This window comes from Myotis myotis, unplaced genomic scaffold, assembly GCF_014108235.1.
Source record: "Myotis myotis isolate mMyoMyo1 unplaced genomic scaffold, mMyoMyo1.p scaffold_m19_p_10, whole genome shotgun sequence".
In the NCBI taxonomy this organism is placed as follows: Eukaryota; Metazoa; Chordata; class Mammalia; order Chiroptera; family Vespertilionidae; genus Myotis; species Myotis myotis.
Window position 1 is genome coordinate 2,658,876 of NW_023416314.1, and position 23,023 is coordinate 2,681,898.

Sequence of the window (23,023 nt, forward strand, 5' to 3'; positions counted from 1 at the left end):
TGTATAGGAGATTGGAAGTGTTTTCAGCTGTGAGGAGAAGGGCCGGTGCTGGCTGTGTGTGTTTGCTCAGGATTGAGGAAGCCCTTTAGTGCCGGCACCTCTAATGCCTCAGTGTCCTTGTCTGTTAAATGGGGGTAATAAAAGCAGCTACTTTGTACGGTTTTTGTGAGGGTTAGTGAGTTAGTAATTGTGAAGTGCTTTTATCTATTTTTTGTTAATCCTCACACAAGGATATTTTTTCCATTGACTTTTTAGAGAGTGGAAGGGATGCAGGGAGAGAGATCGATGTGAAAAAGACACATTGATTGGTTGCCTCCTGCATGTGCCCGACCAGGGCCGGGGATTGAATCTGCAACCCAGGTATCTGCCCTTGAGTAGGAATTGAACCTGTGACCTTTCAGTGCACGGGCCGATGTTCTAACCACTTATCCACACGGGCCAGGACGTGAAGTGCTTTTAGATAGATGTATTTTCTCATATTACAACAATTTTAAGGTGTCTCTGTTTCTGCTTTAAACCCTTTCTGGGGAAAAGCTATAAATAAAATCCCCATTTTAAAGATGAAGAAACAGCCTCAGAGAGGTTAGGTAACTTGTGCAAAGTGGTGTAACTGAAGATAGAAATGGGCTGATGGTGCTGAGAGGACTACACTGCTAATGTGCGCTGGAGTAGAAACAGGAGCGTTTCCAAATTGTCTGCTGACCACAGGGCTGTGGAGTTCAGTTTGAGGTACGCCAAAGGGATGAGCAGCCAAGGCAGGGTTGCATATGGGTACCGTTGGGCCCTCCAGCTAGTGAAGCCCTATGCTGGTCCAGTGTTCCCTTCCCACAAGCCTGCCTGCCTTTCTGGGCCTGTGCTGTGACCCTCAGTGTAGCCAAGTGGTTAGAAGCTCAGGCTCCAGTGCAGTGATCTCCAAACCTATATTTGAACATGTATCCCAAGATATGTGTATTTGTAAAGTGTAACAATACCTTCTTGACTACCATACTTTAAAACAGTGACAGAAATTTAACTTGTGAGATAAAAAGAAAATAATTTATTTCAGAAACATTGGGTTACATCTTGCACCCACTTTGCTTGTTTCTGCTTCCAAGGGTCGGTCACGTTCCGGCGGTGTGAAGTTGGGCAAATTCCTTTAACCTCTCCAAGCTTCAGTTTTCTCATCTGTAACAGAAGACTAATAAAACTATCTGAGGATTGCGAGGGTTAAATGAGATAATTCAAGTAAAGCTTTTAATGCCACAAGAAGAAAACTTTCCCCCCAGAACCTGAATATTGGAATTGAGTCTCTCTCACTCCCCCTCTTGCTGTGCTGGGAGTATCCAGGGCCCTTCCATTGGCCAGGTTCTGTATAAGAGACAGCCAGGCGCTACCACTGTCAAACATTGCAAGTTACACAGCTTAGAAGCCTCTACATTCTTCATAGTATTACATTTGGTTTGGAATTCCTGATTTCTTAAAATTTTTTTTAAAATTTATTTCAGAGAGGAAGGGCATGGGCAAGAGAGAAACATCAATGATGACATAGAGCCCTGACCGGGAATCCGGCATGACCTGGTTCCTAGGTGGATGCTCACCCACTGAGCCACGCCGGCCTGCCAGATTTCCTCTCGAATGGCAGTCGGAAGCCTGAGAGCAGATTCCTTCTCCCTAAACACACTTATACTAATAAAACCAACAATACTAAGCCAGACATTGTTCTAAGCATTTACAGTCCTCAGTTTGTTACATGACCTGCCCAAGGCCATAGAGCTCGAAGTTAGGGAACCCAGGTCAGCTGCACCAACGCCAGCGCCTGTCTGTAACCACTGCATTATGTTCTGAAGCTGCCGGGGCGGGGACCGCGTGGCCACGGCCTCACGGCCACAGAGCGCCCGCTGTGCGGCTGCTGAGCGGGCAGACGGTGGACAGCGGAGAGATGCGGACGGACGGCGAGCCCACGCCATCCCTGGAAGCTCGCGAGAGCTCGTCCCGGAGGCTCCCGCAGTCCCCGGCGGTCCCGCCACTTCCGGTTCCGGCGCGTCCGTTTTGCGTCGCGGAGTTTGACCCCCGCGACGAGCCGTCGCCCCGCCCCGCGCTGCCATGGCGGCAGCCCCGCCGATCTCCAAGGCCGAGTACCTGAAGCGCTACTTGTCCCGGGCCGATGCCGACGGCCACGCGGGTTCCGAGTCCATTCTCAAGCGTCGCAAAAAGCGGCCCAAGCCTGGCGGTGTCGGCGGCAAGGGGTGAGTGGGTCATGGCGGGGCTGCCGCCCCCATTCCTCCCGTCTCCGCGGCCCGCCCTTCCCGGATCCCCGCCGGGCTGAGGGACCCCTCGGGCTGAGGGCCCCGTGAGAGAGAATCACTGATCGCGCCCCGGGCCCTGTGTGCTAGCCAGACTGTGGCCTGCATCCCTTTGCCCGCCTCTGTAGCCTCCAGTCGTCTCCGGTAGAGAATGCGTCCGTGCCCCTTGAGACGGGCGAGCTGGGCCAGAGCCTGTGCTTGGTGCTCGGACCCTGCCTGCGGGGCCGCCCTGTCCCCACTTCCCGCTCTTGCCACCTGCCGGGCGCTGTGGGGCGTTTTAGACGCGTATGAATTCGTGAGCTTTACGTTGCTTCCGTGAAGTAAGTAATGAAGCCTTCGTGGGTCAGGGTGGGCGCCAGAGCCAATATAACTGGTGTCCCTCTGGGAAGAGAGGCTTGGCGGCCGTGGCTCCGTGGTGGAGCGTGACCTGTGAGCCAGGAGGTCACGGTGCGATTCCCGGTCAGGGCACAGGCCGGGTTGCGCTCACTCCATCCCCGGTGCAGCCGATCAGTGGTTCTCTCTCATCATTGGTGTTTCTTTCTCTCTCCCTCTTCCTCTCTGAAATCAATAAAAATATTTATAAAAAAAAGAGAGAAGGTTGGACACAGAGACAGGCCTAGAGGGAAAAGGACCACGTGAAGGTGGAGGCTGAGCTTAGACTGTGCCTGAGCCAAAGGGTCCCCCCTGGAGCGCAGCGGGCTTTGCCTTGCAGGTGCCTTGCGATTTCAGACTCTGCCTCCAGAACTGAGGGGATACATTCCTGTTGTCTTAGGCCACCCGGTCTGCCCTAGGAAACGAATATATCTGTACAGTCTACTAAGTCCATAGCCCGGATCCATTGTCTTGCCTGGCTTGGCTTTCCCCTTACTCTTGCCTCTTCCTTCCTGCGCTCTGGCTTGTGTGGATTCTTGGGAAACAGTACCGTGTAGTGAAAACAGCGTGAGCTCTGCAGCGACACTGATCAGAGAGCGAGTCCTCGCTGTGCCACTTCTCAGGCTGTGTGGCTTCGGGCCTCTCAGCCTTCGTTTGCTTATCTTTGAAATGAGAGTAATACCGAATGATATCACTTGTATTTAGTGGTGGTGGTTGTGGTTAGAGATGTACAAAGTGATCTTGGCTGTTCAGGGAATAACCTCACCCATGGCAGTCGTCGTTATTTGCAGTCAGACCTAGTGTATCTGTGTGACGGGTATTTACTGAATACCTCTTATGCCAGTTGCTGCAGGGTGACGAGGATGCCAGTCTGAATGAGAAAGCCTTAGTCCCTATTCTGATGGAGCTTGTAGTCTAATGGGATACAGGCTTTAGACAACTAATTTTGCAACTAATTGATGTATTTCCTTTGTGATAAGTGCAATGAAAGTACTTCAAGAACGTGTAACGGGTTCTTAGATGGGAGAGTAGTTAGGAAGGTATTCTCAAGGAAGTTATCTATTAGGTTCTTAAGAATGAGTAAGAGTTTCCCAGTAAAGAATGAGAACAGTAGGCAGGGAGAAGGGACTGAGTGTGTGAAAACTGATGTGGTAGACCTTGCAGGATCTTGTAGGATTTTGAGCTTTATCCCGAAACCAATAGATAAGTGTGCATAGGCTGTTACCCAAGAACGTTTCTCCTTTTTTATCCCCCCCCTCCCCCCTTTAGAATGCGGATTGTGGACGATGATGTGAGCTGGACATCTATCTCCACCACTAAACCCGAAAAGGAGGAAGAGGAAGATGATGGAGATTTGCCTGTGGTATGTATCTTTTGAGGCTGTAAGGACTTTGAAATTCAAGCCTTTCAACCTCAACTCCCAGTGCAGGGCAGGGTTGTAAGAGGGAAAGTTGGGCAGAGACAACTTCCAAAGAAGTACTATCTTCTTTTTTATGGAAGGGCCCATCAAACTAAAAATGGGAACTAATCCCAGAGAGAGGCAGGACTCCTCAGCATCAGTGACAGAGCTATGATAGAACTAGCCAGGTTCGATGTGCTGGGATGGGCCTTAAAAACAATGCTCAGGTTCAATAGTAGGGAACTTTCTCTTTGTTTCTTTCATTCATGATTCAACTACACTTGAAAATTTGTATGCTCTTGTGTAAGTACTGGAGATATGTGGATTAATAGAACATAGTGTCTGTACTCTAGAGGTCATACTCTAAAATGGGACTTTCAAATAATTTCAGTAATATGATAAATGTTGGAGCTATGTTTCACATATGTACCAAGTGCTATTAGAGCACAGGGGAAGCAGGCCACTTTTTATTCCATTGGGAAATTCTATGAAGCATGTAAATATCTGATATAAATTTTGAAGATAAGAACCAGGTGGACAAAAGCATAGGCAAATAACCTAGCATTGGTATAGCCATGGAATCTATGCCGAGAATAACTGAGAAACAGGTGAAAAGGAGAGTTGTTGATAGGCTGAATTGTAAAGTTTTAAAGATGAATTCCAGATGAGTATATTTAATGTTAATCCCCAGCATATTCTACAATAGATTACTTAAAAGATGATTTGTTAGTAATTAAAAGGGAAACAGTGATCAAAAGGAACCAGAATGTTAGAATCAACCACTTAAATCTAATTAATGTTCACAACATATGTTTTTATTTTTTTATGTTATAAAAGCCAAATATACTTATTATAGAATATTTGGAAAGCAATACGGGACTATAGAATATTTGGGAATTTTAAGAAACGTGAAAGTTTTAAAAAGAGTATAAAAATCACTTATACTGTGACTATCCACAGGTAACAACTTCTAACATTTGGATGGATATCTCTTTAATTCATAGATTATACATACTTTTATTTATTTTTTTCAAATATAATTGGGATCATACTGCACACATGGTTTTGAGCCTACTCTTTCACTTAATAATATATTGTGAATACTTTAGTAAGACTTTCAAATATTCTTTGAGAATGTGATTTTTAATGGTTGCATAGTAGTTCAGTATATATATTGTTTTTAAATGTTCTATTACTGGACATATGGGTTGTTTCCTTTCTTAAAATATCATAATGCTTTGATAAACATCTTGTTCACAAATAATCCCTTATTTCTTTATTCCCATGAAGTGAAATTACAGCCCTTTTGAACTATAGTCTCATATTGCTTTCCAAAAGGTGGTACCAATTCACACTCCCACTGGCAGTGTATGAGAATGCCAGTGTTTGCATTTCTTCATCAGTACTTAAACATTACAACAGCAACAAATTGGCAAACCTATTCCAGTTTGGCAGGTAAACAGTGGTATCTAGTTTCTTTGAAAAATAGTGAAATGAATAGTTTTTCTTATGTTTGTTGGGAATTTCTGTTTTATGAAATTCTTGGTATTTTGTCCATTTCTTAGAAAATTGGGATTTTAATTTTTTTTTTACTTATTTGATATTTATATCAAATAAGGTGAAAAGGAGAGTTGTTGAAGAATATAAGTTGTTGAATAATAAGAATATATTACCTGTTTTACATGTCATAGGTATGTTTTATCTTTTTCCTTTTCATTTATAATAGTTTTGACATGTAAAAATTGTAAATTTTATGTGATCCTCTGTTAATTTTCCTTTATAATATTGTCTTTTGTCCTGTGATGGCCCCAAAACGAAAACAAAGAAGGCTTTAGCCCCACTGCTCTCTATTCTGGTTAAACCAGATCTTGGTTATTGAATTCATTTTTATTACTGCAAGACCATCACCACCATCAGAAATAATGGCAAAATAACTAGGACAACCACAATAGCAGTGGCAGCACAAAAATAATAGGTATAATTTACTGAGCATTTACCATGTACAAGCACTGCTATGCTTACATGACCCATCTCATTGAGTCCTCAGAGCAATCCTTTGAAACCTGCTTTTACAAATGAGGAAATTGAGGCTTAGAGAAAATAACTTGCCACAGGTTACACAAATACCAGCTGGCAGACCTGGGGGTTTAGATCTCTGTTCATCTTGCTTGAAAGCCTGTGCTTTTAATGCCCAGTGAGAGGTCTCAAAACTAGGTTATATGAGGAATGTTGGTAGGGTCTTGGGAGAAGAGAAGTAGAGAGGAATTACGACCTGGGTTTGAATTCCAGTTCTGCCTCTTGCTAGCCTGTGATATTGAGAAAGTTATTTGACTTTGCTAAGTAATAGTTTGCTCTTTAGTATTGTGGACCCTTTCTTTGCAGGGCTATTGTGAGGATTGATTGAGATAGTAAAATGCAAAACAGTGCTTTACACATAGTTGCTATTCTGTAACGAGAATTTATGATGCCAGACATCTTTGAAAGTCTGTCATGTAGCAAGAGAGAGGATCAGTTGTCAGAGGTCAGAACTAGGGCCAATGGGAAGAAGTTAGAGGAAGGTCGATACCAGTCTGATAAAACTAAGAACTTTCTAGCACAACCTCAAAATACAGTAGACTACTAAATAACATAGTGAGTTTCATGTTAGTGAATTGATTCTCTGACAGGGAGTAATGGGTGAATAATCATTTATCAAGGATACTCTAGAGAATATTCCACATTTGTTTGCAGTTTGGATAAGTGAAATGTGGTTCTCTCTCTCAAAGATTCTGTGATTCTGTGTGCATCTTAATGACTTCTTTTTGTTGGCTTCAAGAGTGCCTGCCTTTGTAACTACCTAATTCAAGGAAGGTTTCAGAGGCACCCGGAGCCCTTATGAGTGAGTGATAGGCATGACGAGGAGCCTGCCTGTTTTCACTCTGCGTGCAATATAATAAGAATAAAGCGGGCAAAGGAATTTAGCTTTTATCTTACAGGTGGCAGTCGTGTCTGTGGCAAGTTGGTAAAAAAGTTTGTAATGAATGAAATTAACTTTTGGAGGGAAATTGATTAGTTGGAGAATGATCTAGAATTAAACCATCCAGTGGCAATCAGGGATTTATGGAGCACACATAACTGAGGACCACTGCATGGATCTTCGTGGCTGTTTTGGGTCTGTGTGTGCGATGTGTGTTAGGAATGGGAATGGTTATAACTTCAGGTTCTTACACACAGTGCTCCTTGGCTGGATCCTGTGGATGTCCTCAATGTAGTGTCCTCATTGCCACAGGTGGCTGAGTTTGTGGATGAGCGGCCAGAAGAGGTAAAGCAGATGGAAACCTTTCGTTCCAGTGCCAAATGGAAGCTTCTGGGAGGTGAGTTCCAACAATAGATAAATCTAAAGGGGAAACCTTTTTCTTTTCTTTTTTTTTTTTTTTAGAGGAGCGCATTGTTTTAATTTGTCACTGATCCTGAAAAATATGACCCATGCCCTCATTTCCTGCTTCTGCTACCTTAGCCTCTGTTCTTAGAATGTTCATCTGCATATTTTAAAGATTGCACGTGGACTCTGGAGTCAGACAGAGCTGGATTTGGATATTCACTCCACCACTTACTTAGCAGTATGACTTTGGCAAATTATTTAATCTTTTCGAGTATCAACTTTCTTATCTATAAAATGGAGGTAATCTGTATCTCCTAGGGTTTGAGAATTAAATGAGGTAATCTACCTTGGCATGTAGTAAGTGATCAGTAATGCTGATTATTTTTTGCTGGTGATCTCTTCCCCCCCAATAAGGAGCACAGTAGCATGAACTAGTTGACAGCACTCATTTTTATGTGGCACAGGTTTAGTGAACATGCCTTTTGAAAGAAGAGTAAGTAAAAACTCACTTTTCTAGGCTAAATTTCAGTAGGAGCCTCTGTCTGGGAACTCTACACAAATAAGGTTTTGGGAAGAGCATTGGGTTGGGAGATAGAAGACTGGGGTTCTAGTCTGTCTCTTCATCTTGGAGTTGTAATCTGAGGTAAGAAGCCATTCAGCACCTTGGAGCTTCTATTTTCATGACTGTAAACAAGATGCCTGCCCCACTTGCCTTACAAGGTATAAGATGAAAAATGTATTTAAAATGCTTTGCAAATTGTGTCTTGTTAGGCAAATAAAAGAGATTATTTTTAAAATGTTCATGGGTGCTGGGCCCCTAAGCAAAGGAGCTGTACAGAGTAGTTTTGGGCTTTCTGAGTAGTTTTGAGATGTGTGCTGCTGGGGCATCTTTTGAAACTCTGGGTACTGGTGGTGAACGCAGCATTTGTGGGAATCTGACTCTTTGCTCTTTGTGTTTAGGCCACAGTGAGGATCTACCTTCACACAGGCATTCCCGCCATGACTCCCCGGACCCTTCTCCACCTAGGAGAGTCCGCCATGACTCCCCGGACCCTTCTCCACCTAGGAGAGTCCGCCATGACTCCCCGGACCCTTCTCCACCTAGGAGAGTCCGCCATGACTCCCCGGATCCTTCTTCACCTAGGAGGATCCGCCATGACTCCCCGGACCCTTCTCCACCTAGGAGGGTCCGCCATGACTCCCCAGACCCTTCTCTACCTAGGAGGGTCCGCCATGACTCCCCGGACCCTTCTCCATCTAGGAGGGTCCGCCATGAGTCCCCGGATCCTTCTCTGCCTAGGAGAGCCCATCATGATTCACCGGATCCCTCTCTGCTCAGGAAGCATTATCGTCCTTCAGGTGTGTCTCCTAGAAGGGCCCGTCATGACACACCAGATCCATCTCCTCCTCGGAGGGCCCATCACAGTTCCGCAGCTATTCCTCCTCAGAGAAAGGCCCGTAGCAGCTCCCCTGACACCTCTCAACCTAGAAGGACTCTGGAATCCTTGGACACATCAAAGCTCAGGAGGGCCCGTCATGACTCCCCTGATTCGCCTCCTAATGTTCCTCATTCACTGCACAGAACCAAAAGCAGTAAAGCCCCAGAAAGAGCCTCTAGCAAAACTTCTCCACATCGGAAGGGGCCAGGACCCTCTCAGCCCTCAGTCCCGAAGAGCAGCAAGTATGAATGTGACTCGGACCTCTCTCCGCCACGAAAAAGGCAAGCCAAATTTCATTATGGAAATAAACAGCATGACTCTAAAGGTGAGCATTGATTGTCCATGAGAGGGACTTGTTCCCTAGGCACTTCATTTTGAATCTTTTACTTGTTAGGTATTTATGTCTTTAGAAATGAGAATTAAGTTTCTTAGGAGAAGTTTTAAAAACTATAGGGAAATAGCGAGAGGTTGGGCTAAAGAGTTAAATATTTACAGTAGAAGGGAAGAAGTTTTTATATATCCTTTTGTTGTCCTCACCGGACATAAAAGTGCTATCTGTTTGTTGTAGAAACATCAGAATGTCTAGAAATACATAAAGAAGCAGAAAAAAATCATGCGGACTTCTGTTATTCAGAGGCAATCACTAGTGTTGTAGCCAATGTTCTTTTTAGTCTTTTCTCTATTCATTTTTTTAAAAGATTTTTTTATTGATTTTGAGAGAGAGAGAGAGAGAGAGAGAGAGAGAGAAACATTGGGCAACCTTTTGGTGCATTGCACAATGCTCAATCAACTGAGCTACCTGGCCAGGACTCTCTATGCACTATCTATGTGTTGCATGCATTATCTTGCCTGGTTTTTTCACTTATCATTAACTTCCCCATGTCATAAGAACATTTCTTTGTTAATGTAATTTTTATTGTATTACATAAATTTAGTTAACCATTTCCCTAATACTGCATATTTTAGGTTAGTTCTAAATTTTGCTTTCATAATCCCATATGATAAAAGCCTAATATGCTAAGTGTCTGTCTGGCTGTTCAACCAATCAAAGTGTAATATGCTAATGATATGCTAAGGCTGCTCAACTGCTTGCTATGACGTGCACTGACCACCAGGGGGCAGTTGGTTCAACCAGTAGGTTAGCTTGCTGCTGGGGTCCGATCGGGACTGAGTGAGATGGGCTGGACACGCCTTGGAGCCTTCCTGCGGTCCCTCCCTGGCTGGCCAACCCTCCGCATCCCTCCCCAGCCCCGATCGTGCACCGGTGGGGTCCCTCGGCCTGGCGTGTTCCCTCTTGCAATCCAGGACCCCTCAGGGGATGTCGGAGAGCTGGTTTTGGCCTGATCCCACAGGCCAGGCCAAGGGACCCCACTGGTGCACAAATTTGTGCACTGGGCCTCTAGTTCTGAACATCTAGGCCTCTAGTAATGAACATTTATGTACATAAACTATTCCCATTCTGGATGATTTCCTTCTCTGCTTCTAGATAGATTTCCTGGAAAATAAGTACTTCTAGATTTGTTTCCTAGGAGCTAAGTAGAAATTGATTTTCCAGGTTGTGTGTTTTAAAGATCATTGATACATATTGCCGATTGCTTTTTTGGGGAAGTAATTTGTGATGCTTACGTTTATAATTCAGGCCTGTGTGGTAAAAATTTTTACCCAAAATGGTCCCTAGCTACTGTTTTAATTTTTAAAATACATTTTTATTCTTTAGTCTGAGGACTTCAGAATATATCCTAATTAGTTTTAACTTAACACATCACTGAGATCTGTGTGCATGTTATTGCCCATTCTGAGTGTGGTTTAAATATGACGTAGAGGAATATGTTGAGATCTCACACACAATCACAGTCGCTGGTAACGGGGGAACAGAACTCCACATCCTGCCTCTTGGTTTTGAAAACTGTCCCTGACTTTGCTCTTCTCCTGTGTCATCTGATCTTGTGTTTAGGTTAGTGATGCATGAGGACTAAATGAATGTTGAACAGTAACTGGGTAAGTTCTTTTTAAGATTCTGACACTGGATTAAAGACTTTATTCTTCAATTTCTAGGCTCTTCACCCAGCCGTAGAAAATTTCATACGAGTTTGTCACCTCGAAGACATCAGAGTCACACCTTGGGCTCTTCCTCCTACCCAGGTGACAGTCAGAAAGCCTCTGATTCAGACCTTTCTCCTCCACGGAAGAAACCAAGTTCAAGGCCCCAGGGTTCTGATTCAGATCTGTCACCTCCACGAAATAGACCTGGGCGCCACAGCTCTGATTCTGACCTCTCTCCACCAAGGAGGAAACAGAGGGCCAAATCCTCTGATTCTGACCTGTCTCCACCTCGAAGGACTCAGCCTCTGGGAAAGAAGGTAGGAATTTTCAGGAGCCATATCTTCTCTTAGAGCAGCGGTTGCCAACTGATGGTCCGTGGACCACTGGTGGTCCGTGAGGTCCGAAAGGTTGGCGACCGCTGTCTTAGAGTGATTCCTGTCTTCTAGCTCTATCCAAGGCCCAGAGACCCGAGCCAGTGGAGGGGGAGGCAGGTCTTGGTTGTGCAGTAAATCTAGTTCAGAGGACTGCTCCACCTCTTTCCTTCTCTCTGAAGGCAGGACAGCCTATAATACAGCCCAGGTGAACTTGCAGATTCCAGAGGTCCTAAGTAGCGTCTGCCTTTATGTCATCTGAATTCCATAAATCTCATTTCAATAGGTTTAGAAAGACTTCCTCTTTTCTTAGTAATAAACAGAAGTGTAGTTTACAGAGTGGAGTTAGCACAAACTTTGTGTCAGATGTCACGTATTCAAATCCTATCTTTTCCACTTTGTATCTGTGAAATTTGAGCAAGGTACATAATTACCTCAGCTTCTTCATTGGTAAAATGTGGATAATAGTATATACTTCATAAGATTATTGTGAAAATTAAATGAGTTAGTGTAAGTAAAACTTTTAGCACAGTACCTGGGACAAAGTAAACAACTTATTACAATAAATTGGAGTGCAGGTCTCTGTATTCAGAGCTTAAAGAGAGGCACTTAAAATATAAAACTACTTCATATCACCTGGAAAGTCAGTGTTTTGTTTTATTTGAAATCTATGATGAGGCCCGAGTGAGGGGGGGAAAAAAAATCCATGAGCCCTGAGTAACTGTTGTAAAGAACACAAGTATGAGTAAAGGAATCTTATTCCAGTGAGCTGGTTAAGAGACAGAATGCTAGAGCAGTGGTGTGCACATCTTCCTCCAGCACAGACTTTTTAGGTAGGTCTCCTCGGTAGCCCACGTGGTCCTGGCAGGAAGGACTGGCCTGTCCCTCACCCGGGAAGTGAGGTTCTTCTGTTTTGGGTCACAAAGTGAGGGCTAATGTTTCAGCTGGACTCCTTGATATTTTATGTATCTGTTTAATCCATATGTAATTTAATATTGATCAGATTTAGCACATGGCTTAAGGATATCAGGATATACTGCATGTTCCATTTGTGGGTTGATTTGTTATCTTGATACAAGGTGGAGTTTAGTAAAAGGTTTTGATTTGGTCAGATTTTTTCATTATCCTGAAATATATCCACAATTTAAGGATCTTAGGTTTGAATTTGCATTTTAAATGGGATTCTTTGTTAGTGTGAGTCTGTATTGGAGGCCTTAGAGCTTGATACAGGTTTCTGGTCAGGTGGCCCGAGAGTGAGTCCTCATGTGTAAAGTTTATATATGCTGAAAAATCAGAAATACAGATGCTTTGCCTTCCCTTTAATATCTTCTTGGTTTGTATTTTTGTTTACTCTTAAATTTGATAGTACTATTGGTTTTCCATGAAACTCAATTTTATTTTTTTTCTATTTTGTGAATTCTGTGGCTGAGAATAAGATATAAAATTAGCGTTTTTGATTTGGTTATTGCTGATCTTCAGACAAAATGCACATAACTGTGTGTACTCATAGAGCCTGCAGCTGCATCATCTCATTAATGTTGGACACTCCCTTTCCATTGCATAGGCTGCACACATGTATTCTGGGGCTAAAACTGGGTTGGTGTTAACTGACATACAGCGAGAGCAGCAGGAACTCCAGGAACGGGACCAAGAAGCCATGGCATTTGAAGGTAAAATTACAAAAGTGCAAAGACCAATTGAGGCTCATGTAGCTTTTCTTTTTTAAATGTAGCTTATTGTACCTGATGTTTTAAACTTTTAAGTGCAATCAAGTTTCATTTCTGCTTTTACGCATTATTTTAACTTCTCAGTGGGTCCAAATGGTACTTTTCCTTCTTGAAAAAATAATAGTTTTCAGGATCATCAGCAGTAGGTACTTGTAGTCTGACTGCAGAAGTTCTTATTTAGCATTAGAATCCCAAGTGTTTGATGTCAGCTATTAAAATATTATTTCTGATTTTAATACCTGGTGTTTATCTTTAAAAGCATAATTTTCCTTTGCAGCTGAATTCCAATATGCTGAAACCGTATTTCGAGATAAGTCTGGTCGTAAGAGGAATTTGAAACTGGAACGTTTAGAGCAAAGGCGAAGAGCAGAGAAGGACTCAAAGAGAGATGAGCTGTATGCCCAGTGGGGAAAAGGGTAAGGGAACCACTGACAGGTAAAACAAGACTGCAGTGACGGGAGGGAGTTATTTCTCCGAGTCCTCTTCTGACTAGCTAGCTTATGTTTGCCTTCAAGCCGTTTTCAGGCCCTGACTGGGGTGGCTCGGTTGGTTGGGTATCATCTCGTGCACCGAAAGGTGTGATTCCCAGTCAGGATGCATGCCTGGGCTGCAGGCTTGATCCCCAATTGGGGGTGTGCAGGAGGCCGCCGATCGATGGATCGATGTTTCACTTTCATGTTGATGTTTCTCTCTCAAAATCTATTTTAAACCTTTTTTTTAATAAAAGCTGTTTTCAAGAATGGGAAATTCACTGTGTTCAGAATATATATATATCCTTTCAGTGATATATTCTGCACTTCCACTTGGTATTCTAGGAATTTTACCCTTTTCAATATTTGGCCTAGGCTTCTAGAAAGAGGAGGTTCTCCAAATGCAGCAGTGTGTCCATGTCAGTGTAAGAGTAGAAGTGTTAAACAGTATTACAAACAATCTTGGTTCTTTTTGCCCAGCCTTGTCCAGAGCCGGCAGCAGCAACAAAATGTGGAGGATGCAATAAAGGAAATGCAGAAGCCTCTGGCCCGCTATATTGATGATGAAGATCTGGATCGGATGCTGAGAGAACAAGAAAGGGAGGGGGACCCCATGGCCAACTTTATCAAGAAGAATAAGGCCAAGGAGAACAAGGATAAGAAAGGTGAGCCTTCTGGGAATCATCAGCGGTGCAGGTGACTTATGTGAGAGAGAGAGAGAGTGAGAGAGAGAGTCATACAAGCTAGATTCCTTGTGTTTGGGAGTTAGGTTCCACTTAATAGAGATTTCTGTATAAAATCCCCCCAGCCCCAGCCCCACCCCCAGCCCCACCGCCTTCTAGCTCTGGATTGAATAGTATAAGTAATTGACTTGTTTTTCTCCCTCTTTTCTCATTAGTGAGACCTCGCTACAGTGGCCCAGCACCTCCTCCCAACAGATTCAATATCTGGCCTGGGTATCGTTGGGATGGAGTGGACAGGTAAACCTGAATATTTCCTACATTCTTGTTTTTTCTTCCATCTGATCCTAACCTTCCCTAACTGTATGTCACTCTACACTCTGCCTCATTCTGTGCTTTAATCACTAGGTTAATAATTTGAAGTTTGCTTGCTTCTGTTTCCAAGGTCCTCAGATCCCGTTGCCATGCTTAGAACACTCTTCCTCCTTTTTTCCTTTTCCAAGCTTAAGAAGCTGTGGCCGAACAACTCAGATGGTCCTTTGTTTTTGACATTGTCACTTTTAATGATATTTTCTAAAGTTTAGGGGGTGAGTGAAGGGTGGTAGTCTGGAGCCTTCTGTATGTTGTATCTAAAATATAGCCCTTGAACTGTCTCTTCACTGTCTTAGGAGTGAGTTACTTGTAATACGTCACTGCCCCTACCACCGTATCTTTATTTTTTATGTTAATCCTCACCTGAGGATATTTTTTTCATCCAATTTTCTTTTTTTTAGAAAGAGTGGAAGGGAGAGTGGGAAGGAAGGATGGGGGTGGAGGGGGAGAGAGAGAGAGAGACAGACAGACAGACAGACATTGGTGTGAGGAGACACATCTGTTGGTTGGCTCCTACACACACTGGGGCTGAGGATCTAACCTGCAACCCAGGTACATGCCATTCACTAGGAATCGAACCGGAGACCTTTTGGTGCACGGGCCAACGCTCTAACCCAGCCATGGACAAACTACAGCCCGCGGGCCGAACCCGGCCCGTTTGAAATGAATAAAACTAAAAAAAAAAAAAAAAAAAGACCGTACTCTTTTATGTAATGACTAGAGGCCCGGTGCACAAAAATTTGTGCACTCGGGGGGGGGGGGGCCCTCAGCCCGGCCTGTGCCCTCTCGCAGTCTGGGACCCCTCGGGAGATAACGACCTGCTGGCTTAGGCCTGCTCCCGGGTGGCAGAGGGCAGGCCCAATCCCTAGGTGCAGCCCCTGGTTGGGCTCAGAGCAGGGCCGATTGGGGAGTTGGGGCGCCACCCCGTCATACACAGAGCAGGGCGATCGGAAAGTTGTGATTCCACCCTCAGTTACGCTCAGGGTAGGGCCGATTGGGGGGTTGGGGCACCATCCCCTGTCACACTCAAGGCAGGGTCGATGGGGAGGTTGCGGTGCCACCCCCTGTCATTCACAGAGCAGGAGCCAATCAGGGGGTTGGGGCATTTCCCCCTGTCACTCACAGAGCAGGGCCCATCAGGGGGGTTGGGGCTCTGTACCCTGTCACTCACAGAGCAGGGCCAATCAGGTGGTGGGGGCGCAGCCCCCTGTCACGCACAGAGCAGGGCCCATCAGGGGGTAGGGGTGCCACCACTCTCACACTCAGGGCAGGGCCGATGGGGAGGTTATGGCTCTACCCCGTCACACACAGAGCAGGGCCCATGGGGGGGGGGGGTGTGTTGGGGCGCCGCACCCTGTCACACACAGAGCCGCAGGGCGATCAGGGGGTTTGGGTGCTGCCCCCTGTCACGCTGATCCCAGTGCCGGGAGGCCTCGCGGCTCTGCTGATCCCAGTGCTGGGAGGCATATTACCCTTTTACTATATAGGGTAGAGGCCTGGTGCATGGGTGGTTGCCGGCTGGTTTGCCCTGAAGGGTGTCCTGGATCAGGGTGGGGGTCCCCACTGGGGTGCCTGGCCAGCCTAGGTGAGGGGATGATGGCTGTTTGCAGCTGGTCACACATCCTTCAGGGTGGGGGTCCCCACTGGGGTGCCTAGCCAGCCTGGGTGAGGGGATGATGGCTGTTTGCAGCTGGTCACACACCCTTCAGGGTGGGGGTCCCCACTGGGGTGCCTGGCCAGTCTGGGTGAGGAGCTGAGGGCTGTTTTCAGTCTGGGGGTGACTGAAGCTCCCAACTGCTCCTTTTTTTATTTTTTTTATTCTGGGCCAGCTTTAGCTTTGAGGCTTGGCTCCAACTCTTAGGCCTCCACTGCTGAAAGTAGGTTTCTGGCCTTTGCTTACAATGTTGCGATCTTGCTGGCTGAAGCCCTGCAGGTTTCTGGGGTTTTGTTTAGCTTCTATGTTTGTTACATAGTTGCTTGCAGCTCAGAGGCCTGCAGCGGCAGGCGGGGAACGTTGGAGTCCTCCGTCACTGAAGCAAGCAAGCCTCTTGTTAGTTTTAAGCTGCCTGGCTGCCGGCCGCCATCTTGGCTGACAGTTAATTTGCATATTGCCCTGATTAGCCAATGGGAAGGGTAGCGGTCGTACACCAATTACCATGTTTCTTTTTATTAGATAGGATGTTTACTTTGAATTTATATTAGTTCACACAAACACTCCATCCATGCTTTTGTTCCGGCCCTCCGGTCCAGTTTATGAACCCACTGTGGCCCTCGAGTCAAAAAGTTTGCCCACCCCTGCTCTAACCACATAGCCACACTGACCAGGGCCCTACCACCTTATCTATTCACCTGCCTGCATCTGTACCCCCAGGCTCTAACTTCCCGTCTGTTACCATGGATGAACTATTTGTGCTCCTATCCAGAGTTAGCCCCTCTACTTATATGCTGGATCCTGTCTCCTTTTGTCTACTAAAAGACATTTTTCTAGCATCTAATACAATGATTTTCAAACTTTTCGATCTTAGACCCCTCCACACTTAAAAATTATTGAGGACTCCCAAAAAACTTTTATTTGTGTTGGTTATACTTATTAATATTTCTAATATTTACAACATTAGAAATTAAACTGAGAAGTTTAAAAAGCAGTTTTTGGTTCATTAAAAATAATAAAGCCAGCCCTAGCTGGTTTGGCTCAGTGGATAAAGTGTTGGCCTGTGAACAGATTCCGGTCAAGGGCATGTACCTTGGTTTCGGGCACATCCCCAGTGGGAGGTGTGCGGGAGGCGGCTGATTAATGCTTCTCTCTCATCGATGTTTCTAACGCTTTATCTCCCTCCCTTTGTCTCTGTAAAAAAATCAATAAAATATATATTTTTTAAAAAGCTGCAAGTCCATTATATAATAAAGTAGGTTTTATAAATGTGTATATTTAAAAATTGACAAATTAGTTTACCTGTTTTTACTTATGGAGATACATTTGTGTAATTAAAATTATGTATGAAAAGTTTAATTTCCACAGAAAAGTTTATATATATATTACTGTAATTTTAAATTTATACTGAATAGGTCTAGTAAATCGGTCCAGCCACCTTGCGTAAACAAATGTACATGGCTGGGGCATGGCTGAGCGCATGTCACTGGTTAAAACTGCTGCAGAAAGTCACGTCACGTGACAACAGAACCAATAACCTTGCTTGGTGCGGTGTGATCACATGCAAATCCCTGAACATTGTTTAAGAGTGGTGACTCTTGGATTTAAATATGTAGACTGTAGTTGTAGATATGTAATATTTACTTATGTCAGCAAAATTACTACAGTGTTTTTTTCCAACCTGGCCTATTTGCTAAAATTTGTTTAAAATGACAGTGAGTTGCCCTAACCGGTTTGGCTCAGTGGATAGAGCGTCGACCTGTGAACTGAAAGGTCCCAGGTTCGATTCTGGTCAAGGGCATGTACCTTGATTGTGGGCACATCCCCAGTAGGTGGTGTGCAGGAGGCAGCTGATATGTTTCTCTCCTATCAATGTTTCTAACTCTCTATCCCTCTCCCTTCCTCTCTGTCAAAAAAATCAATAAAATTTATTAAAAAAAAAAAAAAAAATGACAGTGAGTTAATACCAAAAACATTAACCTATTAATTTAATTATAAGCAAGTCTTGGTTAAAAGCATTTTAAAATTAACAGGGTGTTAATTTTCACATATGACATATGGACTGGAAAGTTTTGTTCATTAAAGATGAAGTCCATTAAATTGAGCTCCCAAAAATCAAGGGTTTGCTGTATTACATATTTTGATACTGCACAAAAAATCTCCAGTTTATTAAAGGTTATTTATAATATGGAATCTAAAACTATATAAAAAAACTTTTTATACTGTTACATTAAAATCTATTGGTTTTTTTGTCCTACTTTGGGATGGATCTTTTACCCCTGCATGATTTTATACCATCGTGCATTAGACATGTGAAAATATTACTTTGCTGAGTTTTTCAGATCTTCCAAATATTGACATATTTCATTATATAATATCAAATAATCGTGTATTTTTAACATTATCTCTGATCTCATCACAAAGTCTTTAAATAACAGAAAGCAAAAGAGTTCATGGTGGCAGATACAAGTGTTTCAAAATTCCCTATTGCTCCACTTAGTTTTGCATTCATTGGCTGCTTCTTGGATGTGCCCTGACCGGGCATTGAACCCGGAACCTTGGCATATCAGGATGATGCTCTAACCAACTGACCTACCCGGCTAGGGTACATAATACCTTATTTTGTAGATTCCATCAGATTTTGTGCTTAGAGGATCATGTCCTGTGTGAATAGAGACAGTTTGACATCTTCCTTTCCAATCCAGATGCCTTTTGTTTCTCTTTCTTGCCTTATTGCACTAACTAGAACTTCCAGTGAAGAAATAGAATAAAAGTAGTAAGACTTTGTTCCTAATCTTAGAAGAAAAACATTGCATTGCTCCTAATCTTAGAAGGAAAACATTCAGTTTTTTACCATTAAATATGTCTTTTAATGTCTTTTTTTATAGATTCCCTTTATTAAGAAAGTTCCTTTCTATTCCTAGTTTGCTGAGGGTTTATTTTATTTTTTCTTTCAGGAATGTATGTTCAAAATGGGTTTTGTTCAAAATAATTTATAATTTCCCTTTTGGTTCATTCTTTGATTTGTGAGTTACTGAGGAGGACATTGTTTAATTTCAAATATTTAGACTTTTCTAGATGTCTCACTGTTACTGATTTCTGATTTAATTCCACTGAGGTCAGAGAATGTACTCTGTAAATTTTGGTCTTTTGAAATTTGTTAAGACATATTTTATGGCCCAGTATGTGGTTTACCTTGGTGAAAAGTCCATTTGTGCCTGAAGGTTATGTGTATTCTACAATTGTTTGTTGCAGTGTTTTGAAAATCTTTTGTATGTGTTTTAAAAATAAACTTCTGTTATGGAATAATTTTAGATTTATAGAAAATTTGCAAAGATATTATAAAGAATTCCCATACATTTCTCATTTAGTTTCATTACCATTCATTACATTATCATGGCACATGTATCAAAACTAAGAAACCAGTATTGGTATGCTGTTACTAATGTACCAGGTTTTATTTGGTTTTCACCAGTTTTCCCATTAATGTCCTTTTTCTGTCCAAGGATCCAGTTCAGGAGACCACATTACATTTAGTTGTCATGTCTCTTTAGTCTCCTCTGATCTGTGGCAGTTTCTGTCTTTGCTTTTTGTAACCTTCATAATTTGGGGTTATGGTCAGGTATTTTGGAAAATGTCCCTCAAATTGGGTTTGTCTGATGTTTTTCTCATAGTTAGACTAAGGTTAGGGGTTTTGGAAAGAATGCCACAGTAGTGGAGTGCCCTTTGTATTTCTTCATGTTAGTGGGTGCGTGGTGGCCACATGACATCAGTAAGTGATGTTAACCTCAGGGCTGTTATGTCATACATAGTAATATAGTTAGACTCACTGCCATAGCCTGCCGTCTGTCCTGGAGTCTCCTGGGCGGTTTTTCCCTTTCATAGTTTACTTATATTGATGTTTTCTCTTTAGCATGGTGTACAGCTCTTTGAGGTTTGACAAATGCAGTCATTCATCCACTGCCCTAGTACTATATAGAACAGTTCCATCACCCTAAAATTTCCACTAAAAGTCCCCTTTTAGTCAATTGTAGCCCCTCTACCAGTCCCTTGTAATTACTGTTCTCTTTTCTGTCCCTATAGCTTTGCCTTTTCCAGATGTCACATGAATGAAATCATACAATATATAGCCTTTTGGGTCTGACTTCTTGCAAAATGCGTTTAAGATTTATTAATGTTCTTGCATGGACCAGTACTTTATTCCTTCTTACCACTGAGTAATATTCCATTGTATGGATGTATTACAGTATCTTGGTTACTCCTAGTTTTTAGTGATTGTGAGTAAAGTTGCCATAAACATTTGTGTATAGCTTTTATGTGTACATAGTTTTCAGTTTACTTGGGTAAATATCCAGCAATTTCTGGGTTGTATGGTGAAACTATATTTAACTTTATAAGAAACTGTCAAATGTCTTCCAAAGTGGCTGTATTGTTTTACATTACAGCAGAGAATAAGGATTCCTATTGCTGCATATCCTTGCCAGCATTTGGTATTGTCAGTGTTTTGGAATTTAGGTGTGTAAGTTAGTATTCCATTTTAATCGCTCTATTATATTTTTAGTTATACCTTTGTGAAATTTTCTTTAGTGTTTGCTCTAAGGATCACAACATGTATCTTTAACTTATTATAGCTTACTGAGAGTTATAATTGTACTATTTCACATAAAATATAAGAGCCTTACAACACTGTAGTTCCACTTACCTTCTGTTCTTTTTGCTAATGTTGTCATACATATTACATAAAAAATGATATGGCTCATAATACGTTACAATTTTTACTTTGCAGTTTTATGTGTATATCCTATATAATAAAACCGTAATATGCAAATCGACCAAACGGTGGAATGATCGGCCGCTATGACGCACACTGACCACTAGGGAGCGGACGCTCAATGCAGGAACTGCCCCCAATCTTCAGGCCCCAACCAGTGGTGGTGGCGGGGGGGCGAGTGCCAGCCAAGGTGGGTGCCAGCAGGGGGGCCCCCCCCATGATCACCCTGCTGGTCTCCCCGCAGATCTGCCCTGATTGCTGGCCAAGCCTAGGGACCCTACCCGTGCACGAATGTTGTGCATTGGGCCTCTAGTATATATATATATATGTGTGTGTGTGTGTATATACATGCACACACACTAGTGCTCTGGTGCACGGATTCGTGCACATTGAAAGGAAATAAATTAGAAGGTGGCTGGTGGGGTGGGACTGGGTGAACAGGCTGGACATGCCCTGGAGCCAACCTCCCGTGATCCCTCTCTGGCTAGCTGCACCTGGGGTGGCGCCGTGGCTCGAAGGGTGTCTACGGAGTGAGCAGGGTCCCTCTGGCAGGCAGGGTCCCTTGGCCTGGCCTACAGGGATCCAGCCGAAACCGGCTCTCCGACATTCTCCCGAGGGGTCCTGGATTGCGAGAGGGCGGTTCTTGGGTGATGTACTCTGGAATCAGACTCCCTTCTCTCTGGTTCCAGGGTGTGACACCCAAGAACCGTAGCTCAGCAGCTCTTGTGTTGAGCGTCTGCCCCCTGGTGGTCAGTGTGTGTCAAACCTACCAGGTGGTCAGATGGTCGCTTAGCCTTTTATACTTATAGATGGTATGTTTTTGTTGATTTTAGTGAGAAAGGAAGGGAGAGAGAGAAAAACATTGATGAGAGAGAAACATCATCAACTGCCTCCTGCATGCCCCTACTGGGGTTCAAGCCCACAGCCCAAGCTGACCAGAAATCAAACTGGTGACTTCTTGGTACATGGGAGGGCGCTCAACCAACAGCCACACCAGCCAGGGCTACAGTTATATTTTTTAAAGTTACTAAGAAAACAAAAGAAAAAAATGTGGGAGAACCAAGATGGCGGCATAGGTTAACGCTGGAGTTTGCTGCTTTGAACAACTACTTCAAAAGTGAAACCAAAAAACGGAAGGGACATCACCCAGAACCACAGGAGCGCTGGCTGAGTGGAAGTCCTACAACTAGGAGGAAAGAGAAACGCATACGGACACTCAGAGGAGGCACAGTGCTGAAGTCAAATTCTGAGGTGCGGAGGGCGCGGTTGGCGTTTTCAATCGGGAGGGAGTCTCAGACTCTGAGCTCCAGATACAGGCGAGTCTTTAGGGACCCAGACTCAAACGGGAGAAGCGGGACTGTCTGGCTTCGGTCAGAGCGAGCGCAGCTTTCTCTCTGAGCTTTGCAGCGGGTGCTGGGACTCAGAGAGGCAGAGCCCCTGGGGACAGGACTGAGAGCTGCCATAACTGCTCTCTCCAGCCCACCCTGTTGATCCTGTTCGACCCGCCCCGCCCAAGCCCTGCACACAGGCATTTGCTGGATAGCCTCAGGCAAAGGCTAGATTAGCACCTCCCTAGAGGACAGAAGTTCTCTCACTGCTGACACAGCTGATTCTCATAGCCACTTGGCCTGGAGGTCAAACCCTCCCTGGAATTAGCTACAACAATCAAGATTTAACTATAAGACTGCGCACAAAGACCACTAGGGGGTGCACCAAGAAAGCATAACAAAATGCGGAGACAAAGAAACAGGACAAAATTGTCAATGGAAGATATAGAGTTCAGAACCACACTTTTAAGGTCTCTCAAGAACTGTTTAGAAGCCGCCGATAAACTTAATGAGATCTACAAGAAATCTAATGAGACCCTCGATCTTATATTGGGGAACCAACTAGAAATTAAGCATACACGGACTGAAATAACGAATATTATACAGACTCCCGACAGCAGACCAGAGGAGCGCAAGAATCAAGTCAATGATTTGAAATGCGAGGAAGCAAAAAACACCCAACCGGAAAAGCAAAATGAAAAAAGAATCCAAAAATGCGAGGATAGTGTAAGGAGCCTCTGGGACAGCTTCAAGTGTA

The 23,023-nt window shown here is 43.8% G+C and overlaps 1 protein-coding gene and 1 long non-coding RNA gene across 14 annotated transcripts in view; one reads left to right on the top strand and one right to left on the bottom strand.

The window, feature by feature from the left end:
- BUD13 (BUD13 homolog) overlaps positions 1-23,023 on the top strand; it is a 31,189-nt gene that overhangs the window by 2,196 nt on the left and 5,970 nt on the right. For 2 of the 13 annotated variants that reach the window (XM_036324244.1, XM_036324246.1), the window contains exons 1-9: positions 1,950-2,225; positions 3,924-4,017; positions 7,322-7,406; positions 8,375-9,178; positions 10,909-11,213; positions 12,832-12,937; positions 13,272-13,410; positions 13,945-14,129; positions 14,363-14,444. In XM_036324244.1, the coding sequence (XP_036180137.1) occupies positions 2,083-2,225; positions 3,924-4,017; positions 7,322-7,406; positions 8,375-9,178; positions 10,909-11,213; positions 12,832-12,937; positions 13,272-13,410; positions 13,945-14,129; positions 14,363-14,444 (1,943 nt within the window). In that variant the 5' untranslated portion in view covers positions 1,950-2,082. Of the gene's footprint in view, positions 1-1,949; positions 2,226-3,923; positions 4,018-5,878; positions 6,029-7,266; positions 7,407-8,374; positions 9,179-10,908; positions 11,214-12,831; positions 12,938-13,271; positions 13,411-13,944; positions 14,130-14,362; positions 14,445-23,023 lie in introns of those variants that run through there. The other 11 variants (XM_036324252.1, XM_036324250.1, XM_036324249.1 and 8 more) reach the window with 9 other exon arrangements.
- On the bottom strand, positions 1,014-1,827 carry LOC118664287. The gene is made up of 2 exons (XR_004970285.1): positions 1,578-1,827; positions 1,014-1,164 (listed from the first exon to the last, which is right to left on the bottom strand). It is a non-coding gene; the product is annotated as an uncharacterized LOC118664287 (long non-coding RNA).